This window comes from Pollachius pollachius, assembly GCF_949987615.1.
Source record: "Pollachius pollachius genome assembly, chromosome: 3".
Lineage (NCBI taxonomy): Eukaryota > Metazoa > Chordata > Actinopteri > Gadiformes > Gadidae > Pollachius > Pollachius pollachius.
The window spans coordinates 6,117,543-6,142,542 of record NC_136936.1 but is presented as its reverse complement, the minus strand read 5'-3'; the positions used below and the strand labels follow the sequence as shown (position 1 = coordinate 6,142,542).

The 25,000-nt window shown below is 50.5% G+C and overlaps 1 protein-coding gene across 1 annotated transcript in view; it reads right to left on the bottom strand.

Moving 5' to 3' along the window:
* Positions 1-25,000, bottom strand: part of robo1 (roundabout, axon guidance receptor, homolog 1) — a 157,162-nt gene that overhangs the window by 42,048 nt on the left and 90,114 nt on the right. Inside the window, exons 3-8 of the mRNA XM_079732359.1 lie at positions 18,896-19,053; positions 12,387-12,507; positions 10,635-10,773; positions 10,209-10,336; positions 3,507-3,631; positions 2,398-2,569 (exon numbers count right to left, since the gene is read on the bottom strand). Of these exons, the coding sequence (XP_079588485.1) occupies positions 2,398-2,569; positions 3,507-3,631; positions 10,209-10,336; positions 10,635-10,773; positions 12,387-12,507; positions 18,896-19,053 (843 nt within the window). The remainder of the gene's footprint in view (positions 1-2,397; positions 2,570-3,506; positions 3,632-10,208; positions 10,337-10,634; positions 10,774-12,386; positions 12,508-18,895; positions 19,054-25,000) is intronic.

Sequence of the window (25,000 nt, the reverse complement as noted above, 5' to 3'; positions counted from 1 at the left end):
ACTTCTCCCTCTCCCAAACGCACCTTCGACAAGCCATTAAAAAACAAGAACAAGGAAAACAAGAAAACAAAAACCAGAACTATCTCCACAGCACAGACAACATTATTAACACAGGCCATTTCAACCTCCCCCCATCCCCCACACCTCCTTCCCTTGCCTTTGAACCACAGCGAGTTTGAACCCCCAAGGAAGGGACCAAAACAGGAGCATTCACACACACACACACACACACACACACACACACACACACACACACACACACACAACACACAAAGACATCCGCGGAGCAGAGTGGCTGCTATAAAGCCAGGGGTACCCCACAGAGAGCGTCCGAGGACAGGGGGGGGAGACAAAGGGAGGGAGGGAGGAATAGGATGGCCAAAAAACCGAGGAGAGCGAGAGACAAAGGAGGTGAGGGAGAGAGGGAGAGAGAGAGAAAGATAGGGGGGGGGGGGAGAGAGGATGGCAGAACCAGAGGAGAGAGCGAGAATGTAATCAACATGCACCCTGTCATGTCACATATTCCATTCTGTCTTCAGCCCAACACGATCCATCAACCTCCTCCTCTCTCGCCCTCCCTTCCTCCCTCCGTCTCTCTCTCTCTCTCCTCAGGCCCCCTGATCATTCTCATTCATACGTCTTCAACCAGCGCAGCAGATTCACTGGCAGGTGCCTTTCAGCGGGAGCAATCCAACAAACCCTCCAATGCAGTGAAGCAGGCGGACCACAGTAATGTATTCATGTGTGTGTTTCTGTGTTTGTGTGTGTGTGTGTGTGTGTGTGTGTGTGTGGCTGCACACACACACACCCAGTGCTGTAATCTCTGACCACTCTTTTCTTTTGTGTGTGTGTGTGTGTGTGTGTGTCATTGCTATGCATGCTACAGGGAGATTGGAGATGTGTGGATGTGTGTGTGTGTGTGATGGGGGGGGGGGGGGGGGGGGGGGGGGGGGGTTCTGCAATTACCAGAACATTGTCACTGTGACCTGTAATTACCGGATCTGCCTGCGGGGAGTGGTTGCCCCAGTGCAGCCCACTCCCTTAATAACTGTTATTATTATCTGCAGAGCAAGACGGAATGAGAGGGAGAGGAGCAGGGAGGGAGGAGGGAGGGAGGTGGAGAGGAGCAGGGAGGGAGGAGGGGAGGGAGGAGGGGAGAGGGAGAGGAGCAGGGAGGGAGGAGGGAGGGAGGAGGGGAGGGAGAGGAGCAGGGAGGGAGGAGGGGAGGGAGGAGGGGAGAGGGAGGAGGGGAGAGGGAGAGGAGCAGGGAGGGAGGAGGGGAGGGAGGTGGAGAGGGAGGGGAGAGGGAGAGGAGCAGGGAGGTGGGGAGGGAGGTGGGGAGGGAGAGGGCTCCGCTGGTCCAGTCCTGACACGCAGGCCTGATGAGTGACTGATGAAGGGGACTGATGTCGGTGTGTGTCATCGCCAACATAAAGGCAGCCATCAACCTGGGGAACGGTGGGAATTAAGCCGTGCTTAGTGAGCGGGTGTGTGTCTGCATGCCTGCATATCTGTGTTTGTTTGTGTGTGTGTGTGTGTTTGTGTGATTAGGTGTGCACGTGCATGTTGTGTGTGTGTGTGTGTTTGTGTGTGTGTGTGTGTGCACAATGCGCATGTGTGTGTGAGTATGTGTGCACATGCATTGTGTGAGTGTGTATGTGCGTGTCTGTAAGTGTGAGAGTGTGCGTCGGCACATGTATTAGTGTGCACGCGGATGTGTGTGTACGCAAGCGTGTGTCGGCGCGCGCGCACGCTAGGCTAACACGGATGGCAACGGGCGGAATAATTAGAGGATCCGCTCCAGCCGGCACCGCACCGCCGACCGCTGTCTTCCAGAGCTAGACGGCGCTACAGGCCACCATGCTAACGCTGCTGCTGCCGCCGCCGCCGCCAGGCCAGCAGGCTGAGAACCAGGCAGCCCTGGGTCTGGGTACACACAGGCACCAGAGAGTCTCCTCCTCTTGACAGGCCAGACCAAAACCCCACACGCAGACCTCAATGCGGATATTAATACTCTCTTCAGCCCCCGCCGCAGCGGATCACATGCACCGCTGGCAGACCAGGATTCGCTGAAATCCCAATATTTATCCAATCCAATTCGCTCTCACTCACTCACTCCCAACCCTCCCCTCCCTCCCTCCCCCCCTCCAGACAGACACACACACACATGTATACACCCCCCCCCCCACAGAATAAACACGCACATGCATACACAGGCGCAATCACCCCTGCATACAGACAGACAGACAGGCAGACAGACAGACAGACAGACAGACACACGCACACAGTGGTACATAGATTATTCCCCTCCATCTTCTCCCACTCAGCAGAGGAGGAGGAAGGAGCAGCCGCTAGCAGGAGACAGCTGAAGTGTGTGGTGTGTCTCTGGCAGCTCACCATCTGTGACTTCCAGCAGGGCCTTGGTGATGACGCTGCCCGCAATGTTGAGGGCCTGGCAGCTGTAGTAGCCCACGTCGGAGCGCTCCGAGTCGGTGATGGTCAAGTCCCCGGTCTGGGACACCGAGACCCGGCTGGAGGGCTGGGGAGGCTGGTAGGAGAACAGCAGGTTCTGGAGGGGGGGGGGGGGCGAGAGAGGTAGGAGGGGGCAGGGAGAGAGAGGGAAGGGAATAGGATTACATGGAGCCAGTTTGAATCTAATAAGATTTGGATCGGGATATCCAATATGAGGAAATGGGAACACATGGTTTTCCGACAGGGACATCTCTGGTGTCCTGGGGGCTCATGTCACTGAAAGGGCGATTGAATCTTGGACATTACATTTGGACAAATTTCTAAGATTCAATATCTTAACTGGGGCTTGTACCTCTCTCGCATCTGCATGTGGATCATGACCACTGCCTGTTTTTATTGCTACACACTGTGACAAATTAACCTTTTTCTCTTCATACTACACTATAAAATACAACATGTATGTGAAGTACCATTTAAAGGTGTAGTTTATAGGATTTAATGCCATCTAGTGCTGAGTGCAACCAATTGAATAAATGCCGGAGAAACATGGTAACAAGGAGACATGATAAGCATGAACAGCATTAATTATTTGTAGAATACATCAGTTGTAGGTTGCCATTTTATTGATGACATTATCTAATTAATTTTTGAGTAAAGATATTTCCAGGTTATTTTAAAGGAGACATATCATACCACCAGGTGTGAGTGTGATTAGCCTTACAAGCCGTTTCGAAAATCTGCCCCATATGACATCACCAGTGGGCGTGTCCACCTAGATCTGAGCTGGAAAGATGAGCAACATTTACTTCAGTCCACTGGGTAGGCTGGCAGACTGATCCATCCAGCACAGATCTAGGTGGACACGCCCCCTAGTGATGTCATATGGGGCAGATTTTCGAAACGGCTTGTAAGGCTAATCACACTCACACCTGGTGGTATGATGTGTCTCCTTTAAGCTACGAGCTACTTGAAAATGTTACGTAGTGCCACTTTAATTTAATTTTTTTTAACAACAACTATCCGCTTCCCCCTACCTGGCTGCCCTCCCGCTGCCAGAAGATGGCGGGCTGGGGATTACCGGTCGCCTCGCACTGGAAGGTGACTGTCCGGCCCACCCCCACCACCTGGTTCCTGGGTCTCACTACGAAGGCCGGTGGCACTGGAGGTCAGACACACACACACACACACGCACACACACAGAATGACAGTAAGCCAAGGAACACAGAAGCACTGTACAACAGCACAGGATCATTTCCAGTTACTATGGTGAACTTGAACTTGGGGCATGCATCTCATTTGGCTAGAAGGTTCTATAAACTATTGTTAAATTTTAATACGAGGAGTCAATCCATACCATTTCTAGATTAATGATGAACCAACGTTTGCTTTAGAAGGTCATCGGGTTATTCAAACGGATAGAATCGACGGACAATATGAACAAAACCAACAGAAACAGGCGGAGTTCCCGTGTAACGGTTCATTTGCATTGGGCAAGTGTCCTGGTCAATTCAAATTGAAATGCAAATGGGGGATACAGTCGAGCCATCTGTTTGGGTTGCCACTCTCCGATAAAAAACAGGAAGGAGCCGAGCTGAATGGCCGCTGCACAGGAACTATGAATCTTAACGACAAATCCCATTTCAAAATAAGAGCTCGGCATCACAGCTCCAATTTGGAATGCACCACTTGACGGTGACAAGAAGCCACGCTATACCATTAGGCTGTCTGAGTCGAGGCGACGCTCCCAGAATGCACTGGGGCGGCCAGTGGGGGCGAAATATACACATTAAATTCAGCGGATGGGAAGGGCCATCTGGGAAATATCATACTTCTCCTCATAACTAAATGCTTTTTTATTTATACATAGGTGGCTGGGAGACGAGATGGAAGCAATCTGGGAGCTGCCATGTTGAATTCACAAACTATTTGTCCTCGTTGAGGTGGTGGTGGTGGTGGGGGGGAGGGGTGGCGCGCTATTGGCTGGGGTGCAATGCATAGAAACAACACATAATAATAGAATGAAATGATGGGGCTTTACCTTGGCCGGTCAGGCACAGCGATTATTTTTACCCATAAAGGTCCTCTGTTTCGACGTTGCCCGTGACAACAGAAACATGAGTGCTGATTGGTGGGGTGGAGATGGAGGATGGAGGAGGTGGCGTGGTGTGGGGTGGGGGAGCTGTGACAGCTCCGGGTGACATTTCAACTTACCAGATATGACTAAAAGGAAACAACAAAAAAAACACACACACACACACAATAACAAAAGATGAATAAATAAATAAAGCATCCAATGTCACATAGAGGAGAGATAAGACGCACTACAGCTTCATGGGTAATAAAAAATAAAAGAAACGAAGGCTCCATGACATTATCGTTTAGTGAACATGAGATATGGCGTGTTACACTCAAACCCTTAAGGGTACATGATACACACACACACACACACCTATGTAACTGAATGATCACTACACACAGATTACCATACTTAATGAGCAGTGTCATTAAAAGAAAGGTACAGAATAATAATGAAAACAAATTGAAGAAATCACATTTCAAAAAAATACATTTAGACGTTTACCCGAAGAGAAAACACAAGGACATAAAATGACAATCCTGTCTGGAACTTGGTGAATGGAGATAGGAGCAGGAACACAATAGCATGTCGGTCCTGACGGGAGAAGCCAGACACGTGATGGCCCCTGAATCCAAGGCTTCAGGGGCCATTGTCTCTTTTCATCACGAAGCATCATGGGGCTGGGAGACGAAGCATGGTCTCCCAGCCCCATGAACAGAGAAGCCCCTCATATACGTACGGCTGAGGGTGAGGGGGATCGTAAAAGCACAAGGTCGCCGCTAACAGTCAACTCTCCTCTCGTAAATCTCTCCCGGCCAATCACTCACCTTATCTAATCTGTCTAGCTTCAACGGCTCCCACCGAAACATAAACGCTGTCACTCAGAGTAATGTCCCCCCGTGTCCCGCCTCCCCGGGCCTATCAGTGGCCTTTAAAATGCAGATAAGGTGCACATCAAAAGGCCCCCAAAGAAGAGGGGCGATGCAGCCTGAATGGTGGATTGATGATAAATGTAAAACCACATACATGGAGGCCGGCACATACACATACACACACAGACTCGTAAACGCGCACATACACATATATACACAAACACACACACACACACAGACTCACAGTCACAGGGTCGCACACACACACACACACACACACACACACACACACACACACACAAACACACAGTCACAGGGTCGCACACACACCCACACACCCACACACCCACAAACACAAAGCAAGGCATGCATTCTCCCACATATATATCCAAACAGACACACAAAGGCATGCAGGCTTGCACACCCATAGACACACACACACACACACACACACACACACACACACATAAGACCGAGACATAAAAAATGGCCGAGCCATTCACACCCCCTCCACACACCTCCTCATGCGTGTCTAAGCCTTTAATTAGGTAACCATACCTTCCCATGCTGCTATGATCACAGCAGAGAACCTGGAGGGAGAGGTGAGCCCTAAACCCCCGTCTCCGTTACCCTGCTGCGGGGTCTCGGCTGACACACAGCAGCCTCTAGCGACACTCTGATCGCAGGGAACCAGCGCCCGGGTCCTCCCAGCCACCAGGGGGTGGCCTGTGCACCAGGCGACCGCGGAGAGACACACCGACTCCATGAAAGGGTCTGGACCATGCTGCATTGCTCCGGGCCAGACATCAACATTGAGGGCCGGGCTGCGTGCGCGAGGGGGAGGACAGGCGGGGGGGGGGGGTTGGTTTGATTAATACGAGCCCCCTTTGGGAGGCCCGTTGAGGCTGGCGCATGGATCTAAGCGCCGGGGGGCCGCACACTGAGCCCCTGTGTGTGCCGTGCATGGTCTGCATCGGGGCTGGGAGAGCAGCCGACGACGGCCGGCGCTGCTGAACACACGATGGTCAAGACAAACAGCCTCTCTCAAAGCTAATAAAGGGAAATGGAGTGGGAGGCAGGCACGAGGGAGGATGTGAATGTGTACGCGTGTGTGAGGTATGTCTGTGTTTGTGTGTCAACGCTGGTGGGAAGTTCTGTGTGTGTGTCTGTGTGTGTATATGTGCATGCGTGTGGGTTAGTGTGTGAATGTAAATACATGCAGATGACTGTGTGTGTGTATGTATGTATGTGTGAGTGTACTTGCATCCAGATGAGAATGTGTTTATGCATTCCTGGAAGTGTGCATGTATGTGTACATGTGTGTGGGTCTCAGCGTCTATCATCTCCCTGCCTGCATGCAGATGTTTTAAGTTGATTCATAGGAGAACAGCTGAGCAGACAGACGTTAATGCAGTGCCGCGCGTGAACGCTAAAAGTGGTGGCCTTTTTTCGCTCCCATCTTGGCACGGCCCCAGCCCTCATTCCAGTCCCTTTACACGGGTTATTAGCAACGCCGCTCAGGGAACTTCCACTCTCGTCTCAAGGCCTTTCCACAAATAAATCATGGCGGAGGGCAGCCTTACTGTTTATTGTTTTTGTGGCCTGTATTTCGATTTTTCAACGTGTTATTATAATTCTGCCCTCACATTTACATGATGAAAAATCTGGGCCTTTTCTTTGTGAAAACAAATCCCACCCAGATCAAAATCCTGATGTGAATGGTATTTTAGAGCCACAATCACACACAGAGACACACACACACATACACACACACACACACACACACACACACACACAAGACCCTCATCAAGTGATGCCTTCCGCTGGCTTAGGTTAATGCCTTCACAATGAAACTGTAAATCAGACCGATCATTGACCTCGTCCGGTGATTTGTTTTCTTTCTCAAGGGGAATACATGATTCGACATATTTACAAGTCATAGTCCGACTTGTGCATATGTAAGACAGTCCTTCTCTGATGAGGCTTTGGACCAGGGCTTTCGTTGCAGGGAGACACAGAGGCCTTGGCATCACTACTCCACCATATCCTGCAGCTCCAGCCCAACTATCTAACTGGGGAAGGTGTGAAATACTCAGCACTCTCTCAACTCTGCACTTTATTTTTTGTGACTTTTATTTTGAAAAAGGACAAGCCCTGTGTATTTATCGTCACGTCATGTATTTTACCCCTACTAATACAGTTTCCGTGTACTGCACTGTCACGATAAACAGATTAGGGAATGGCTCTGGTGGGAACTGCTATCTCGGTTTCATATCCAGTCGAAATTCAATTGGTCTCACCAGCCTTCGCTTATTAGGAGGGAATTTGACAGAAGGCGGTGGTGGTTGGAATATTGACATTAATTCGAGTTAAGACTTGGAGTTATTCGATTATCACTGCCACGCAGGCCCTTCCCTGTCAGACACCGACGACCATGAAACAAAATACAACAACTATCGAATCAGAGGTCGTACTCTTTTGGAACCCTTCCATTCTCCGAGTCTGCCGAGTCAATAAAACTAAAACGTAAACAACTGTGATCCTCTAATCAAAATCGCATTACTGTCACTGCTGTTCCTGCTCAACGTGACAGCCACGGTCAAACCCTGATCCTGGAGGCCGTCCGGGCTTCCCGTTGACCAAATCACCCCCCCCGCCCACATCCTCATTCCTTCACAGCACGAGCGATTGTCCTTAGGAGGCCCAACTCACATCTCACTCCCTGCACATCAGGCCTGCCACTCTGGCCCCGTTTATACCTACAATTACCCTGCTTCCCTTCCCTTCCCTGTGCCTGTAATTGGAGGCATGTCATTTCCGGGCGTGGGACTGTGGCCTTCTTGTCTTTAATTAGGGACTGGACTTCGTGGTAGCCCCGGCCTCGGTGGTTTGTCTTTGCTCTGGTGGGGTAGAGCTTGGGGTTTGGAGAGGGGGCGGAGCTTCAGCCACTTGGAGATGGACTCCTGGGGATGGTCAAGGTGCCGTGAACCCAAAGAACTTTAAACGCGGCGGGGATTTCAAAAATGGCGACCGGCTCTTCTATCTGCTGTCTGCTGTTATTCTCCACTACTATGTTTATCATCGACTCAAACATTCCAAGAAGGATGTGGCTTCTTGGAATGCTTTCAAGCTATTAACAAAGATCTGGTCTATTAACACAACTCAGGGAGATAAGAGAATTGCATGGCATGGCAGCATAAGTAACTGGTTGAATCCATTTGCCACAGTCTTGTATTTTTACTTCTTCCTACACACAGAAGGCTCGGAGAAAAAACATGCCAGGGTTTAGGACAGTGGGTGCCACCAAAGTTAAAGGAGAAGCCTTTACCACTTTGACTGATTTAACTGAGCGAACACCTTATTGAACCAGCACATCAAGGCTGTTCTATTTCATTAGCTCAGCTTTCATCACGGGGAACGAGGGAGGTGGAAAAAAAACACAATAAGAGAGGAGGACATATTGATGGAATTATTGACAGGTGTGCCTAATCTCGCTCCTCAAAGCTATCCAGAGATCGCTGGCTTGTGGAGAAAATGAAGAAATAATTGCAAAGGGCAGCCATGTGAAGATGAGCTATCTGTATTTGCGGGTTGGGGGGGTTGGCAGCCCAACAGAATCGTCTCGTCTCTTTTTCTATCTTTCCTGGTGAGACGGCCCGGAGCGACATTAATATGACTGACCTCACCGCAGAAACCCCCACCCCCCCCAACACTGCCCCCACCAGGTCCCAATTCCCATCCCGTTCCGCTCCAGTGGTGAGCCTCCATCCACACCACAACGGCCCCGTACGCTGTCACCGCATCCAAGCCCCGCCATCTAACAGGCCCTGAACCTCCTTTCCCTACTCCTCTGCCTTCCTTCCTTCACCCCCTCTCCCCCTTCACCCCGTTCCCCAGCATTCCCCCATTTCGCTCGGCACTAAATGGACCTCTGTGTCCCCCTGGTTCTAAGGGGGGGGGCCGTGGGGGGGGGGGGGGGGGGGGGGGGGGGGGGGTTCTGGCGTTGCCGCTGCCCCTCCCCCCCAGGTCCATGAATGCGTCCCTTTCTGAATGTGCACACTCTGTGACCAGCTGCTTTCTATTCCTGCCGGGCTAATAGGACGTCCAGGGGATCCAGGGAGTAGGCCCCGGGAGACATGATGAAACACCAACAAGACCCCTCCAACCGCACACACACACACACACACACACACACACACACACACACACACACACACACACATACACACAGCGACGTCACACCGTCGCTGGTCCTAGACCCGCAGGAGACATACAGAGCCACTTGTGCAGGGGCCCCCGAAATGAAATTGATTGCCACCGCGCTCCCCCGTGAGCGGCCCCTGCGCCCGTTATGGATCTTCACATTCTCTTACTTTATTAGAAATCAATGCACTAATTGAGAGGGGAGGGTTGAGTGATGTGTGCATGACGCTCAAGTTGAGGGGGCGATTACTGCACCCTAGTTCGGTGGGATTGGTTTTGGGAGGACGAACTCGGCATGAGCCGTCGGTGGGAATCTACCACAACTTTTGAAGTAGAGAAACGGTTCCGACAAAGTGCCAAAATGTGGGATAAATGAAGCATTTGAGCCTAATAGAAAAGTAATAGACACTGCCAAAATGAGGGTAAATTAGGCTACTACCAAGCCAGGCAATAGAAAAGTATCTTAAAGTGCCAAAAGAGACACTAAATGAGGCTTAATAGAACGTAGCTTCAAGCGCTCCTGTTGGACCATTAACAAGGCGTCCTGGGCAATAGCAATCGTCTCATTCCCTCATGGGTCCTACCGTGGACGGTGAGGCTGGCCGACGCCTCCGCCTTGCCCACCATGTTCTCCGCCACGCAGGTGTAGGAGCCTACGTCGGCGGGGGTCAGCCGTCGGATCTTCAGGGTGTGGTCCTCGCGAATCTCGTATCTGTATCAGCATGAAAGCAAAACGAGAAATACAAAAAAAAAGGGGGTGAGAGACAATGGACAAAACACAAGTCACAAGTCACATGACAATAAGCACGATGTAATACAACTCATCTAACACAAATCAGCTGGGAGGGGGGGGGGGGAGGGGGGATACGACAAAGCTGTAGGAACGAGGGAGTACAGAGAGGGGTTGAAAGTGAGGAGCTGGAGGTGGGGTTGGGTGTTGGTGAGTGGGGACGGGGGGCGGGGTATTGTTGTAATGAAAGGGTGGAGGAGGCACTGGGGCCGGGTCCTACCTCCCCTTAGGCAGGTCCCCGTCCTCCTTCCTCCAGCGGACGGTGGGAACGGGGTCACCGCGCGCCTCGCAGCGGAACTCCACGCTCTGGTCCACCAGCACCACCTGACTGCCGGGCCGGCGCACGAAGCTGGGCCGCTCTGCACGCGCACACACACACACACACACACATGTACACACACATACGTACAAACACACACAAACATACACACGCACATGCATACACACACGCACACACACAAACATACACACGCACATGCATGCACACACGCACGCACGCAATCAAACACATGCACACACGCAAACATACACACGCAGACATACACACACGCACATACACACGCACAGACTTACACAAACGCACGCACGCACACGCACAGACACACATGCACACACACATACATACACACGCAAGCAAGCACGCCAGACACACACACACAAAAACACACACACATGCACAAACGCACGCACACGCACAGACATACATGCACACACACACACACATGCATACACACACACACACGCACGCACACACACACACACACACATACATGCATGCATACACATACACACACACGCACACACAAACACATACACACACACACAAACACATACACAACCACAATTGTCATAAATGGTAAATGGGGTTGGAGCACGTTGTTTATTGTTACTAATTGCTTTGCCGCAATCAGACATGCATTCTCTTTATGTTTTTCTGAAAGTGCCCATTCACAGCTAATTAGAGACAACAAAAATCATAACAATTATTAAAATGCTTACACTTAATTTTTAGGGTCATCAGTCCTAACAGTGAAAGCCACACAACCACACACTAGAGAAAGCGCTTAGCGCAGCACTTAACATATTTCCTACTCCCCTTAATTCGCCGATGTTTATTTTTTATTTCTCTCGAAGGACCTTAAAGTTAGTTTGGTGTTTGTTATAAGATTTCCATCCCGGAGAAGTAAAACTAGCCCTAATGGGAGTCTGTACTTGTTGAAGCCATTGTGTGGCTATTCTGTAATGTCACAGACATAATAACTATTCAGCACTGCCTTCTTTAACGCGGCGGTATCCCTCTGGTAATACTTCTCTACGTGTTTACATATACCTATATTTAGTTACGAAGACAGACCAGACCTCCTCTAACACGGGTTCCTTCTGGCAGGGATTAGCATGTCTCTGTGGAGATGTGCTAAGCGGTAAAAGATAGCTCTAGCCTTGTCAATCTGGATATGTTCTCTATCCGAACAGAGGAGAAATGAAGGGGTCAGAGGTCAGCCGTGGAGGAGAAAGGGTACAGCTGGTCAGGGGAGAGGGAGAGGCGGACGCCTGATGGGGGTCATCACGGGATTCACGGCAAAGTGTGAGATTGGAGGTCGTCTCACACTCTATTTGATAGGGGTCACTGACTCCATTTAGCCGCATTGGGAATACACACTCACGAGCTCGACATCTGGGCTCCGTTGCGCACTGCGGACAAACACACCAAGATGTGTGTGTGTGTGTGTGTGTGCTTGTGTGTGTGTGAGAGTGAGTATGAGTATGGGTGTGTGAGTATGTGATTATGTGTACGTTTGAGTATGTGTGTATATGAAAGTGTTTGTGTGTGTGAGAATGGGTGTGAGAGACTGCGCGCGTATGTGTGTGGGAGAGAGAGACAGAGAGAGAGATAGACACAGACAGACAGACAGACAGAAAGACAGAGACAGCAGATAATAGCAGAAATGGAATAGGTGAAATGACATTGTACCTAGCACGGTGAGTTCGGCTATCTCGCTTTCCCGCTCGCCGACCATGTTGGTGCCCACGCAGACGTACTTCCCCGCGTCGCTCTTCCTGGCGTTGGTGATCATCAGCTTCCCTCCTCGTATCTGGGAGGGGAAACAGAGGTGACAGAGGGAATTTAGGACCAGGGATAAACCGGCAGAAGCCAGTAGCCCCAAACACAAGGGAAAGAGGCATAGAGAAGACAGAGACCTGTAGTCTGCGCTGACGGGGTTAAACGCAGAGCTCATAGTGTTCTATGGTCGCAATCCCAACTAAAAAAGCTGAACCTGGAACTCTGCAGACGACCGAACCTTGGACGTGACTCATATCTCCCGCCGATGGCTTTGAGCGATGCCTCCGGTCGCTCTTAAGGAGCGCGGCATGACAACACCGCGGTGGAACGCAGAGGCCCGATACAGGGGGGCTCATCTTACGGCTCCTCTGTCCTCACCCCCCCCGGGGAAGGACCCCCCCGCTGAACTCAAGCCTCATACCTGGCCCTGGTTCGAATATTCCCGTCTTTGCGGCCTGAATAATTGAATCATTGTTATTCCGTCCTCTGGCTCAGCCAGACAACACAAGAACGCAAACCACACACTACACCGCGGCGAGAGGAATCCCTGAGGGGCCACCTGAGGCCGCGGAGGAAGCATTAGTCAAGTCCCACCACAACGGCTGGGAGAAAGAAGGGGGGGCCGCCTCCTTCTGCTTTCACACGGCCCAGTCATCATAGCGAGGCTGCAATTTCCCTGGAATGGACACGTCTAAACGCACCGTGAGACTCGACACAGACACCAACACGCAATGTCTCCCTCTCACAGCGGCGCGCCGTACGCGACCGCTCAGCGATGTCCGCCTCACTCATCATCTCGCGCTCCCCGACTCGCGCGGGATCGGCGGCGCGCGCGTGGGCGTGTGCGTGTGCGTGCGCGCTGTGTGTCCAGGTGGATCCGCGAGGCCCGCTGTTTCCCAGGGCTTTGATTACAGGCCAGAGGACCGGCTTTGTTCCTGGCCAGTCAGAAAGGCAGCCTGGGCCCCCCAGACCAGCTCCAGCGGGGGCCCACTGTCTCTGCTGACAGCCATGCCAGTCACAGCCCAGACAAGACAATGGTAACCCTGAGCCAATGATCTGGCTGGAGGGGGGAGGTGGAGGGAGGAGGGGGGTATGGTTTTAAATGCACACCTTAGATCACATGATACAGGGGAGCCCCACTCTTGCATGAGTGTAATGGATCCCCTTATTAGGGGGCCATTGAGGTGTGTGCACTTGACAGAGCCACACAGCGCATTGTGAAGATAGTGGACAATTGCTATTCCCCGGGCGACGGTGGTTTCTTTGGGCTGGTGGAGAGTGTACTTCGTACATGTGTGTTCACTTTGCAGCCTGCTATGTTACGTCTCAATCAATGTAATTTGCGGTACTGTGCACTTCACTTTTGTAAGAGATACTTTTTTCTCCCCCGTCTACATGTTGCGTAACGTGTACTTATTTTCAACTGTATTGCAACAGAAACTAAACAGAAACCAGAGGTGCCAGCACACTGAAGCAATAAAGTCTCTGTTAAAGTAACGAAAGAGATTGGTACACTAAAGTTACACTAAACATGGCATGGCTTTGGTAATGCTTTTTGGTAATGTATCAAATGCATCTTTAGAAATAATTATTTGCAATTCAAATGTAGTCTTGTAAATCAACAGGGCAAAGTGACCTCTTGACTTGCTTTAAGTCTGCCCACTTCTAAGCTGACCAGGGGCGTAGGATGAGTTTAACATCGGGGGGGACACATATCGGAAACCTGACAGATCCGTTAATGGTTTGAACAGAAATATGTCATAAATTAACTACACTGAAAAAATTCACAAATATATTTTATTCTACTAAAAAGATACATTTGTAAATGTAAAGGAAAACACATTTTGAATGGCAGTAATGAACTGATAAATATCAAATCAATTCTTTAATAGCACGCTCAATCATCCAGTTTTTAGAATAAGAAGCGGTGACAAGACGCTGTGTTGCGCTTTCAAAATAAAATAAAATATTTTTCTTCCCCCGGTATAATTTTTAGGTGGGACAAATGCGCCTGTCTCCAATATTGGAGGGGACACGTCCCCTCCGTCCCCCTCGGTTCCTACGCCCTTGAAGCTGACCATTTTTTTTAAATGTATACTGCAATCCTGCCTATTGACTTGGACATCCAAAACAAAACCAAACATTCGGACAAACTCCGGCTTGTCCTTCGCATCGATCTGTCATCCCCCCTGGGGGGCTTCAACTCCTTCCCTGCCACTTCAAGGGCCTAGTCAAGGGACTCCCAAGGGCCCTCAACGCACACAGCTAACCCAGCGACTCCAACCGCACCGCCACCATACACACTCCTCCGACTTCTAAGACATTCCCAGGGTCCGCTCTGGCCTTTAATATTCATGGTCCAAACTAGAAGAGGAAGAGTGGGGGGCGGGGGGGTCAAAGGGGTGTTGTTGGGTGGGTTGGGGGGGTTCTGTGCTTATTTAGGGTGCCCCGTGGTGCTGGAGAGGGTTTGAAGTGTCATTATGTTACTGTTTGTTTGAGTTAGGGCTTAACGGCTAAAACACTGTGACACTCGCAAAAGGCCCAAGGTCAGGTCGCACACCGCACGGAAGAGAGAGCAGGGGGAGAGAGGGGGAGAGAGGGGGAGAGCAGGGGGAGAGAGGGGGAGAGCAGGGGGAGAGAGGGGGAGAGAGGGGGAGAGCAGGGGGAGAGAGGGGGAGAGAGGGGGAGAGGGGGAGAGAGGGGGAGAGCAGGGGGAGAGCAGGGGGAGAGAGAGGGAGAGCAGGGGGAGAGAGGGGGAGAGCAGGGGGAGAGAGGGGGAGAGAGGGGGAGAGCAGGGGGAGAGCAGGGGGAGAGAGGGGGAGAGCTGGGGGAGAGAGGGGGTGGGGGTTGGAGGTGGGGAGGGAAGTAGTGGGTGGGGGGGATTCACCATGAGGGTCCACTTTAGGTCACAGTCCAACTCCTTTTCCACCACCTCTGAGCAAAATGTGTTTCAGCCCCCCCCCCCCCCGCTTTCGTGGCGTTAAGAGAGCGGCGTTGATCTCCCATGTGTGTGATCAAACACAGGACAACAGCGCACAAACCCTCCGCGTTGGGAATTTTATCCCGGCGTTCCGGGAGGGGGACGGCTCCGTCTCCGCTGCCCTTTGTCTGGCGTTATTATCCGGCGGCCGCTAATGCGCGAGCATGTTCCATTCAGTACGTCTCACCCTCACACACACACACAGTTGGTATTCATCCCGCCACGGCTCTTTTTCCCGGGGCTGACGGTTAGCCCGGACGGCCGCGAGAGCGGAGGTAGAACAATGAACGTCGACTCGGCCGTTTGTGATTCCGCCAGCCGGGAACGGGATTCGCGCCCTCAGCAGAGAAGGAAAAAATTAAAAGGCTGCGCCTGCATGATATCAAGCGCTGCCTTCGACTTTGTTCCGGCCCTCATCGCTCCTGACAAAGCCTTCCAATACAGGTGTGAGGGGCTTAACACAAGTGTGTGTGTGTGTGTGTCTTTGTGTGTGTGTGTGTGTGTCCTAATAGCGTTCCGCCAGCTCTTCTGGATTTAAATCCTGAGTACACATCCTTGTGTTTATGGGTCAGTGAAACTTGTCACCACAGCCAACACCATCACCACCACCTACCACCACCACCACCACCACCACCACCACCACCACCCACCACCACCACCACCACCCACCACCGGTTTATGCAAGAAGGCGTGGGGTGGATGGGTCAGATGGCCGGGCGCATGTCGCAGGTGTTTACACACAGCTGACTGAAACGGAGAGGCGAAACAGAACCAGGGGGGGGCGACGCTCTTCTGGAAGTCCCTTAACCTTTAGGTCACTCTGATTGCTCCCCGGTCACCGGGGAAACGGCACGTTCCGACACGTTGGGTGGTGCTAGCCGGGGTGAGAGGCCGGGGGAGGGAGAGGAGGGCGGTGTTGGGTGGGGGTTTCATTTCCCAACCAAATGCATAACCGTGGCATCAAGTCGTCGAAGGAGCCCGCTTTGATGACCTCAGCTGTTTGTCCCGTCGTCCAGCTGGAAGGCCCCCCCTTTTAAATCTATATCCCAGAAACTTGCCCTAACCATATTCGGCCCCAGCCTTCACACACCACAAGCATCAAGAGTGACACCATTATTCATCCTTTCATCCGTCGTGCCGCTCAATTAAACCGAGAGACGCAGAGCGCGACTTGAAACGAAAAAGCCCCCAGAAGGTTACAGTCGGTTCTCCACACAGGAACCCCCCCCTTCGCCCCTCTTATTTCACAGAGGGAGAGGAATAGAAGGAGGTCTGTGCTATGCTGTTAAATCTATTGTGCAGCACATAGAGCCGTTTCCTGTCCCCTACGAGGGCCCTACTCCCCCCCAACCCCTCCCCGGGGCTACAGCGGCCCCCGGTCAATGGGCCCCTTTAAGGGCTCTAACGCGTTTAACGTTTACAACGTTGACTTCGAGAATTTCACACATCACTGCACAAAATCACAAACACAACGCAGGAGGAGGAGGGAGTTTTGTTAACATGTGGAGGGGGGGGGGGGGGGCAGGGCCCAGGATGTGGTTCTTAAAACTATTTGTGAACACACAACTGGATAATGTGTTCTGGAACGCATTAGATATAATGTAATTACAGGAAGGGGTTATCTGGGTTAAGTATCGGGAATAATACTGAGTGAACGAACCATAAACTGGTGCAACAACACTGCATTTCACAATGTTTATCAAGTGTTAATGGCGGGTTTTGATTTGAGAAGGAACGGGCCTTCACTAGTTAAAGGCCCTACAACACTTGGCACGGCAAAGAAAACAGCGTATCGAATTTGACGTTATTGAACCTAATAGCTCATGTAAGTATATATTTAGTGATGCATTAGCAGGGTTCTTAATAGCAATAGGGGGAGGGGAGGCCAGTTTCAATTATCAATCAGAGACCTCCGAAGTCGGGAATCATTTCTCTGTAGCGGCACTTTGCTCATCAGTGTCTGCCGAAAAACAAACCCGATTAGATTGCATTCACACTAGATTACATACTTGTTTCTTTCAATTACAATACCAAGCAGTCAAACAGGAGGGGGGGCTGCTAATTGTCGTGCCTCTCTAGCTTATAACACAGGGATGGGGGGGGGGGATAGAGAGAAAAACAACCATCCATATTGGTTATGAGTAAGAACCGCGATTAGCCCTCACTGGACCCCAAAACACAACCATCCCTCAGCGAGCGAAAGCCCTGCGTTCAGTTAACTACAATTACTGCCTGACAACATTCAGCCCGGGATAAATCACCAACCGACGACGCCGACGCCGTTCATGAAAATGTATTGGGCAGAACCGGCCCAACGCTGTGCTCTAGGGAGTGGAAAGACAGTTTTATGAGTCTCTTCTCTTCGGAGCAAGGTCAGCCATTATTCAGCGCTCGGAGGAGTCTAAACCATGGCACCCACTGCCAGCAGCATGAGTCAGACGGTCAGCCCCAGAGCCAGGTCCACGGCGTACCTCCTCCTCCTCGCTGGAACTTGCTGACTCACACACTTTCCAGCCCCCAAGATCACCGATCCCTTCAGCGAGAGAAAAAACCCAGTAGCCGACAGCCACAGAGAAAGAAAATAATAAACGAAGAAATGTGATGTGAAATAAATGTCAAAAAATTAAATCAAAGGTATATAGAGAACGAAATGCGAAAACCCCTTCCCGGATTCGAAGAAATACCCGGGAGTTTGTGGCCCGAGCCACGCTGACACACTTTCAGACGGCACTGAGGGCTCCGACCTTTAGCTAGCGAGTGTACTCAGCTGATGGATAATGCCGTGCCAGGTGCAACTGTCCCCATTAGAGGTGAGTAATAGGCTGCCTTGCTCAGTGGCGCGCCCCCCAATCCGGCAGTAGAGAGATAGAGAGAGAGAGTCTGCAACACCACCACCTCCTTCCCTTCTCTTCACTTCAGCTCAGACAAGCTCCACTTTCACGGCCCCCACCTTCAGCCTTCCTATTGTCTCTTGTTTGTGTTTCGTTTTCTCCCGGTCGGCTCCAGCAGCCCAGGAACCTTAATCAATGCACTTGTGCTGACTGAAAGAGCGGGCCGGTGTGTAGCCTGGCTCGTTAAAGGTCGTGGTGACTCCAATGAGCGTCTCTGACTTGGGTAATTGCAATATGTGAATAATGAAGCAAACCAATCAATCTTTCAGCAAACATTGACGCGGCGGTGTAATGACTTGACCCATTCTCGACAGGTCAGACAAAAACAATTAATAATAACAAAGCAGAAGCAAACAGGACAGACCATATTCAAGTCACTTATGTTGTACAGACTGAATCTAAAAAAAATGAATCATAACAAAAACAAATGTCAAATAAGGACATTGATGACGCAAATTTAGATTTTGGCTTCGAATTTGGACGGAATTCACATTTGGAGCCAATTGGAATTCGGGTTGCTGGACTTTGGACTTTCGCTGAGGACTCACAGTGATCCGTTCGTCGCGGTCGTCGATGTTGGTGCCGTCTTTCTTCCAGGAGATGCTGGGCTCGGGGTGTCCGCGGGGGGGCTGGCATTCCAGGACCGCCGGCTCCCCCGCCGCCACAATGACATCGGCGGGGTTCTGTCGGAAGTCGTCTCGCAGAACTGAACAGGAGAAGAAGAAAAGAAGGAAAAACGTGGTTAATTGATATACCGGCGAAACTACGGAAGAAGACTGGCGGATACGACGCCCTTTTTAGTTGACCATAGTTTGATTACACTGGAGTCTACTCAATTAGTGACTTATTGAATTTGAAATAATGGCTAGCTGGGCCCATCTGCGTGCAGTCACCTTCGGCATCATTCCTTTTCAAGGACTTCATCAACAGCGCAAATGATGTTGACCTCTCGGAGAGATGGGTCAAGCACACACACACACACACACACACACACACTCACACACTCACACACACACACACACACACACACACACACAATGGCTAACACTGTACTCAATTGAACACGTACAGGCAAATACCCAGACATACACACAACACGCACACACATACATACACACACAGGTCCAGTGTGTCCAGAAAATATTCAACTTTCCCCGCCCAAAAACAACAAAACGGTAACTTGAGACCAATATTCTGGTGATATTTGAACAGATCACTGCAATGTAAGGAAGTGCTAAATGACTGAACCCTAAACTCGGACCATGAAAACGCACAGAACAGCCAAATATTTCTCTTGGAGCGCGGGGCAACCTGCCACTGCCTTCAAATATGTGGTGTTAAAGATAAACTACTTTTGACTTATGAGAGAGCAAGTAATGAAAGAGCAACAAATGGTCCATCCACTGCCTGTAATGCCTTTCCCAGCTCCTCTGTATGTTGCGCACGCACATACATAAACACAATACCCAAGCGCGAGCAAGCCGTCGTAAATTTAAACCGGCCGAGAATTCAGGCGACCGCAAACAGGCCGGGTCAGCACAGCGAGGGTTCGTACGCGCTGGCGAAAAAACAAACCTCGTGTTACCGTGTGAATAGTTATATAATGTGTTGCATGACGACTGTGCGTGTGTGTGTGTGTGTGTGAGTTTCTCCTCCTCTGGGGGGGAGGGGGGCTGGAGGTGGGCGGAGGGGGCACGGCCTGTTCCGCACAACTGTCTCGCGCTCTCTCGACGTGCTCCCAGTCATGGCGACGGCAGCTCAGACGCCACGGATCAAAGCGGTGGACACTTGACGCGCCCGCACCTACTGACAGTGAACAAATTCCTGTGCTAAACCCCTCTGAGCACTTAATTGGAGGCAGCCTACCTCTGCTGCTGGATGTAGGTTAGCAGTAGGACAGAGAGAGGGAGGGGGGAGAGAGGGAGAGAGAGAGAGAGAGAGAGAGGGACAAGAAGAAGAGAGAGAGAGAGAGAGAGGTACAAGAAGAAGAGAGAGAGAGCGAGAGAGAGAGATAGAGAGAGAGAGAGAGACAAGGAGAAGAGAGAGGGAGAGAGAGAGAGAGAGAGAGAGGGAGAGAGAGAGATTTGTTATATTGTTATATTGTTACAGGTTGTTATATGCACATATTGTTCTGACGTTCTCTATTGTTATATTATATATGTAATATTTGTAGTCCTGTAATGCTTTGGCAACACTGTTTGGTTTACCACAATAGTCATGCCAATAAAGCTTTTTTGAATTTGAATTGAGAAAGAGAGAGAGAGAGAGAGAGAGAGAGAGAGAGAGAGAGAGAGAGAGAGAGAGAGAAGAGAGTGAGCGAAAGATGGAGAGAGAGAAAGAGAGAGATTCATCTGCAAAACAAACCGGATCTGCCATGGAGTTGAGACTCTCTGAGCTCATCCTAGCCGTTGCTTGGAAGACATGAGTAATGCAACAACAAATAAATTGTAACTCTTATGTCCCCGCGTTTATAGAGTTGGGACTGAAACATACTCGAGAAAAGTACAACGGATACTGTTCCAAAGTCCTTCACAGGACAGGTTTTTTTTTCACTGATGTCACTGTCTTCCAAGTTGTGCCCTTGCCACACAGCTGCAAGCCACAAGCAAGCTAGTTTCCATGGGGGAACACAACAACAAGAAGAGCCGACTCAGTTAAATCTGGTCGGAGAAGGCAAACAATAAACATCCGACGTCCACAGAAAGGCCGGCTCCATGTGTGGAGCTGCCTAGGGCCTGTTGGGCCTGGGCTGGTGTTCCCCTGAGCCACACGCCGCCGAACGTCAAGGTGACGTAGCTCCCCGGAATCAAACCCGCAGCAAGAATTAACTGCACATGAATGAACTGCATATGGATGGCTTAAAACGGCTGACTCTAGTTAGGTATAGGACTTACGGTTTCGCACGCTGATTGGCATCTTGATGCCACAAGCGAAATGCGGTGGGTCTTGTGTGTTCTGTTCTACTCTAAAGCGTCACTAATGTACTCTGGATTTGAAAGACACAAGAGTTATTTCCGCCCCTGGGGGTGACCCCTTGTTCCCCAGATGTGTGTGTTGGGCCGGGACTAAACAGCGACCGGACTAACGACTAAACATCGTTTACATGTGTCCGTGTGAACAGGTGGTGGGAATAAAGCGCACGGTGACGTCGTAGGCCATATCCTCTAGGCTTCAGAGTGGAAAGTCTCTCTCTCTCTCGCTCTCTCTCCCTCCCTCATTTTTAACAGGAGCTCCACGACCTGCTCAATCCAAAGGTTTTTTTCCATCCCAGAAGCCACTGGGCTTGGATGCAAGGTATCAAAAGAGTTAGAATCAGAGGTGGGGTGTTGTTGGAGATGGTGATGTCACCACAATGACTTTCTCTCTCCCTTTTAAGCGCCCTCGCCCCCCCCGCCCACTCAAAACGACCTACCACTCCCCCCCTCAAACCCCCCAACAAACAGCTGACAGCCATTAACATCTGGAGGAATAAACCTTGAATAATATTTCCTCTGGGTCGCAGAGACAGAGAGACCGACCAGACGGTCCGTTAGAGCAGACAGACGGACAGTCTGGACGGACAGATTTGGATGGGGAACAATAGCTCAGCCTCTTCAAGCAGAAGCCCTATCAGATCCGGGGCAATGATGGGCCCACATGCCCCTCTGATTCCAGAAAGGAAACCTCCTTCCTGTACACACATAAGTCCTCTGTCTGTCTCTCTCTGCTTGTTTAGACAATCTGGGCCAGAGAAATTGCGAGAAAATGGGAGAGTGGCGCTAGGTTGTTCCAGGTTGACTGGTGTGTGCGTGTGTGTGCGTGTGTGTGTGTGTGTGTGTGTGTGTGTGTGTGTGTTGATAATGAGCCTTCTCTTCCATTTGTTTCTCTGTGGAGCCTGCAGCTGTCCCCCAGAAGATAATATTTCCTGTGGGGAGGCTAAGCTAAGTGTGTGCGTGTGTGCGCGCAAGAGACAGAGAGAGAGACAGAAACAGAGAGAGAAAGAGAGACTGAGACAGAGGGAGAGACAGAGACAGTGGTTTAATTTGTGGAAACAGTCCAGCATCACACACACCGGTCCGAGAATGAAGACGCCCCATTGTCTGTGCAGGATTTGCCGAGACATTGTAATGACGGGAGTCGGTGGGTCTCCAGACAGACCTGGACACACATGTGAGGCTAAGTTAATCCCTGCACTCCCCTGTTTTCCACCATCTTCTAAAGGGACATCTCACACAGAAGTATAATCCAATCCTATTTGACTGACTCAGCAGCTACCCCCAGAAAGTTATGAACATCTGTTGAGGGGCCTCGGACTGTGCTCTAATCTACTGACAAATCCCCTCTCTCTCTCCCGGCGCAGGCTAACACACAATTAGCTTCCATCGACTGCAGCGTTCAGAGGCTCCATCCAAAGGTTACATGAGATGACTCCTCTCAGTGAACTCTCAGTGATAGTTCACCCCCCCCCCCCGCCCTCAAGTCTATCCCACTGTCATCCCACAAACACAACCACGCACACACACATTCATTTGGACAAACACAAAGGTACACACACGCACACACATAAGTCAGCACTGACATAAAGACATACACATGCACAAACACACACACAGACACACATAAAGATACACACACATGTGAGCATGCAAGCTCACACACACACACACACACACACACACACACAGACACACACAAACACACACACACACACACACACACACACACACACACACACACAGACACACCCTCTCTTTTCCCCTGGAAATTGAAAACAGATGCCGAAATGTCAAATTAAAATGAGATTGTCATGCGGGGTCTACAACATTAATGAAAAGGAAGACTTAATGCCACACACAGGTCCAGTTGGAGAGATCAAATGAGCTTTGTGTGGAGGAAATTAAAATAGAGGCAAACGCATTGAACTCCCTGCTGCTGCTTACCCATCCCATGACAAAACTAAACAAAAAACTTAAAGTAGTACACGAAAACAAGCCCACTGGGGAATTTAGGATTTATCAAAGAAAGAGAGAGAGAGAGAGAGAGAGAGAGAGAGAGAGAGAGAGAGAGAGCAAGAGCGAGAGCGAGAAAGAGTATGAGAGAGAGCGAATGAGAAAGAGAGAGAGAGAGAGAGAGAGAATGAGAAAGAGCAAGAGAGAGGGAGAAAGACACACACACACACACACACACACACACAGAGATAGACAGAGTGAGAGCGGCACGGGTCTATTTGGAAGAGGCTTAGCTGTGAAGCCCGGTGGACAGCCAGCCCAAGGACAGGAGAGGGGAATAAAATGGATTGATTAATGAAAGCAAAGAAATTATACGGTGGAATCAGCGAGAGAGAGGGAAAAAGAGAGGAGGATCCGAGAGCACACTGATGTGATTATTAAAAGGAATTCTGTTCTCCGTGCTTTCTGAGATTCTGGACCCCCCCATTCTCATTTATTTTATCGGGTTACTAGTGACTTTAATAAAATGAACAAATCGGCTTACCGGGGGCCACGGGCTACTGCAATCTAAGATCAAAGTCAAAGGCCAAATACGAATCGGGATATGTGTAAAAAAACTCTAAAACAAACAATTCAATGAGAATATGAAATAGCTTCTTATTACTCTCAGATGTTAGCCTTTGGCTCCCTGGAGCACGACGCCAGAATTATTTCCTACTTCTTTGTTCTAGTTGGCTCTTTTCTTTATTTCGACGTCAGCTCTGTGTATAACAGTGTGTATAGGATAGAAGGATGTATAAAGTGTATATATATCTATATATATCTATATATATAGATATATATAGTAGATATGGCACAATTAGCCAACCACATTTAATATTAATGTATTCCGGTGTTCTTGTGTGCATGCGTTTGACCACTTTCACGGCAGACCCTCAGGGTGATACAACTCAGAGTAAAAGTTCTCTCAGTAGTCTGAGGCGAAATGCATCTAATGGTGAGCGTATTGTTGACGCCGCGAGTGAGAGTCCGGCCCGGTGCACCTCGCAACCAGGCACCGTGTTGATCCTGTCCATGTTGATGTACCTTGCCCTAGAGCACCCTCACACCGCCCCCCGTCTCTCTCTCTCTCTCTCTCTCTCTCTCACACTGTGTCTCCATCTCTCTCTCTCTCTCTGTCCATCACACTGTGTGACTCTCTCTCTCTCTATCTCTTTATATCATACTCTCTTTCTCGCTCTCCCTATATATAGCACTGTGTGTGTGTGTGTGTGTGTGTGTGTGTGTGTCTCTCTCTCTCTCTCGCCCCCCCCCCCCCCCCCCCCCCCCCCCCCCCCCTCTCTAACACTGTGTCTCCATCTCTCCTGGCCTTTGCAGTTGACCCCTTCCTCTCACTTCTCCGCTAGCATGCTCTGCGCAGTGCGGATCAAAGCGCGGCGCGTAGCCGTGGTTAGCTAACCCCTGGCGATCTCTCCGAGCCTGGCGGCGGTGGGTGGTGGTGGGGGTTGCTGGGGTGCGGGGTTGATCTGCCAGAGCGGTGCTTTCAGTCAGTGTGTGAGTGTGAGTCTGGGGTATTTACACTGCATGAATATGAGATTTTTGGCTGATGGGCACACATGGACTTTGACTTCAACCCGGGAAATCTCTCTCCCTCCCTCTCTGCCTACCTACTGTATCTTCCTTCTCTCTCTACCAGCCTCTCTGCCTGTCTCTCTTGCTCCCTCC